Source organism: Opisthorchis viverrini (genome assembly GCF_000715545.1).
Source record: "Opisthorchis viverrini unplaced genomic scaffold opera_v5_242, whole genome shotgun sequence".
In the NCBI taxonomy this organism is placed as follows: Eukaryota; Metazoa; Platyhelminthes; class Trematoda; order Opisthorchiida; family Opisthorchiidae; genus Opisthorchis; species Opisthorchis viverrini.
In genome coordinates, this window is record NW_008751898.1 from 468,185 (window position 1) to 471,690 (window position 3,506).

Here is a 3,506-nt window from a genome sequence, read left to right on the forward strand (position 1 = left end):
GCATTGGTGGTGGTGCAGTTGTTGAATGTAGAGCTCCAACTGTGGTAACGGAAACGCTAACGGAAATCTGCCGGCAGGCTCGGTGGATTATGCTTATTTTTAATTCACAGCTGGATTTTTCTAGAAAAGACGCTGTCAAACTCGTGATCCCAAACTCTTGCGGTATAGCTTCTAGTTGCCGTGATCTGGGTAGTAAGTTGGCATTATGAATCGACTCAGATTAGACGTGTGATTTACACAAACCTCTAGATGACCCAAGAACTTATGTTACTCTTTATTCAAGATTGATTTATTCAGTGTAAACGTCGTTTCTTTCGGTTACTACTAGAATTTTGCCACATAACACCCATCTAATTAGTGACAAAAATATCCCATCTGGATGCAAAGAACAAGGTCAGTAGACAACCAAGCAATTGCCCTCTGTGTCAAATAATTCTCAGAATAACCCACTTTCTTCTTTACAGCATCATGAGTGTCCAAGAGGTCCCGGGCTACTACTACGATAAGGAGAAAAAGCGGTACTTCAAAATTTTAAAACACGAGCTTCCAGAATTTACTTCCCGTTCAAGTGTGAACACGAAAATAGCGTCCGAGATAAATGCCCGCAAGTTAGACCTGATAAGTGGCCGTATACGTAGTCGAGAACACTTTAATCTGCTGCGTTCGCTTAATGCTCGCGAACGCAATGCCTGTTGGTCTGCAAGTGACTTATGTACGTAAGTTTGTGTCTACTCTGCTTGCAGTATGCACTTGTTTTGGAATACCGCACCCTGATACCATGATTTATTGTTTCACTGTTTTTGACATTTTCATTTTATCATTGTTTTTTATTATTAAGAATCACAGGAAGTCTTGTTGTTTCTGATAAAGTGGTGTTACGGTGTCGCTATGATCTGGTCGGATCGCCGCCGAACACTTGGATACCTTCCCAGGAACGCCTACTGCTCACTGGACAAACTTGTCTTACTTTTCTAATCCCACGGGAGCTTTCTTTCCAGACTCCACTGCCACTTGTATCCTGGACGTAGGTTTTTGTCAGTGACTTACCATTGAGTCCACCTTGTTATCCACCAACTAGCAGCATTTCACCTAGTTACGGTGGACATTTGAGTCGTTTCTAATCACCTTGTCACTACATTCGTTATCCTCCTAGGGAGTAAACCCATGAGGCTGGCTAAACCCGGAGAATTTTTTCTATGGGGGATTTGATGTTGACCATGTTGACCCACAATGTATCAACTGTTGCCTACCTTATTATCCTGTCGTCTCCAAACCTAATAGATGCGTGTTAGTTGCATCACATTGGATTCCCTGAGCATTCGAAAACATTAAATATTACTGGTCGATCCTGCGGTTTTGGAGTTCTGGGCTGGTTGATGCAGTTCGTTTTCATTTGTGGTCTTTCAGACAAACGCCATCTAGCAGCAAAGCTGATATATGAATAAGAATTACCTCAATGGTTAGAGCGCGAATTTACTGACCGGAAGGTCCTTGGTTCGAACCCGACCTCTACCTCTCGACTTCCCCTAACTAGGGGCAACCTTGTGGTATCCCAGCCTTTATGCTTCCTTCGGGTAGCCGGGCAGCTAGGCACCGAAAGGGTGTTACAGTTGAACGATTTATTTATTTTTATATCGGATATTCCACGTTTTGTTTACTAACTAGGCTAATGCAGATTGTGTGGGTGAACAGAGTCCACACAAGGTTGTAACCATGGCTGTTCTCTGGGTATGGTCCCGTAACTAGAAGGGTTTATGATTGTACTGCATTTTCTCTAAGAGCACCAGACCTAAAGCTGCCACCTTGACGTGGTGGTCGGGCTTGAGCACTTTAATGATCCCGTGGGCTATAGTGGCTGGAACGTCGTTCCACAAGGTGTGGGCTATACTGGAACGTCGTTCCACAAGGTGTAACCATTCCAGGAAGGCCAAAGGGGAGCAGTCACACCAAAAGCAGCGAGACCCCGTCCGTATAATCGTGCTACGAGGTGGTCTGGGAGTAAATTCGTACTGTCCTATACGACAGGAGTGTGCAGGTAGTGAGGCGTTCCTAACAGGCGACCAGCGTGTTCATAGTTATGGAAGCACCGATGCTGTCTTCCCCCGAAGAATGGCGGGTTAGAAAAGGTCGGTCCCAAAAACCGCACACTCCGATCGCCCTACGGTCGACCGTGACCAGTGGCGCGTTATTCAGTACGGTTGAAGTACCCTTGAAACCAAAGAGTCCGGTGCTGCTCAAATGGCACCTGCTATGCGCATCCGCGTCAGGTGTGTGTGGAGAGCCACAATTCAAGACTGTCGTTCCTTCTGGGGCACACCACTTGATTCTGACCACATCATGGTGCGCGCACGTCTGCTTCCCTTCAGGCCCCCGCAAGTCAGCAAGAAGGCGCCAGTCCACTATCTTCGAAGAACTACCATAGCCCAACAGTATCTGAGCTAGCCGAACAACTCCTCACGCTAAACGGATACTGTGGTGGTAACGAGCATGTGGATGAAGCACGGCGAATTTTGAAAGGAGCTACACTAGCGGCGTTCACTACTTTCTTATCGACTTCTCCGACTCGACCGCAAGATAGTCCTGATCGATGCCAGGAAATGCATACCAGGAAATAACATGTACGACGGCGCAAACCCTCCAAACGCCAAATAGTGAAGAGTCTAAGGAAGGACCGAAAGCTCTGGTGGACATTGAAAGCTCGGGAGACAGAGAAGGGTTTTGTTACGGGAAACAGCCGTGCCCTATATCAACTGACACGATCGACTGGCCTCGGGAAAGTAACACATAGTGAAACGGTAAGTGAAAAATGTCGATTGGAAAGATCTGCCGAACACTTCGAAGAACAGTTTAGCTGGCCTTCTGCAACCCAGCTAGTAATGATTGTGCATACGGCTAGATGAAATGTGAACCTTGATCGTCCGTCGGAAGAAGAAATAAAGTATGAAATATCCATACTGAAATCACAAGTACTGGACGGTCTGTATCCAGCCCTTTTCAAAGAAGGAAAATCCCTGGTGACCCATCTGACAAGACTAATTGGTGCTATATGGAGTGAAGAGAAAGTGCCTGCAGAATGAGGCATGACGACAGTTACCCTATCTTCAAAAAAGGTACGCGGACACTGTGTGAAAACCACCGTGGCATCAGCCGGGCAGTTGTGGCATCGAAAGTCCCCTCTGGTTTTATCTTTTGACGGTTGATTGAACACAGGGAGGGGTAGATCCGTGAAAACCAAGCGGGGTTCCGTCCTGAAGGAGATCGACCACCCTTCGACAGATTCTGGAACAGCGACACTGCTTCCAGCAACCACCGATGGTTGCGTTCTTTGATCTGCAAGCTGCCTTTGAATCTTCGAACTGCCAAGCACCATGTCAGTGAGTGTGGAGCAAAGGTGTCCCTCATAAATTCTTCACCCTCCTTAAGGCGCTGTACACAGACTTCCACGGCCGTGTAAAGGTCCACAGGAAGCTCGTCAGAGTTCACCACACCAAGCAGTGTCAGGCAGG

At 47.0% G+C, this 3,506-nt stretch overlaps 1 protein-coding gene across 1 annotated transcript in view; it reads left to right on the forward strand.

Moving 5' to 3' along the window:
* Positions 1-464: 464 nt before the first annotated feature.
* T265_14689 (hypothetical protein) overlaps positions 465-3,506 on the forward strand; it is a gene marked incomplete at both ends in the record, with an annotated part of 14,068 nt that continues 11,026 nt past the window's right edge. The window contains one exon of the mRNA XM_009174791.1: positions 465-716. Within this exon, the coding sequence (XP_009173055.1) occupies positions 469-716 (248 nt within the window). The remainder of the gene's footprint in view (positions 717-3,506) is intronic.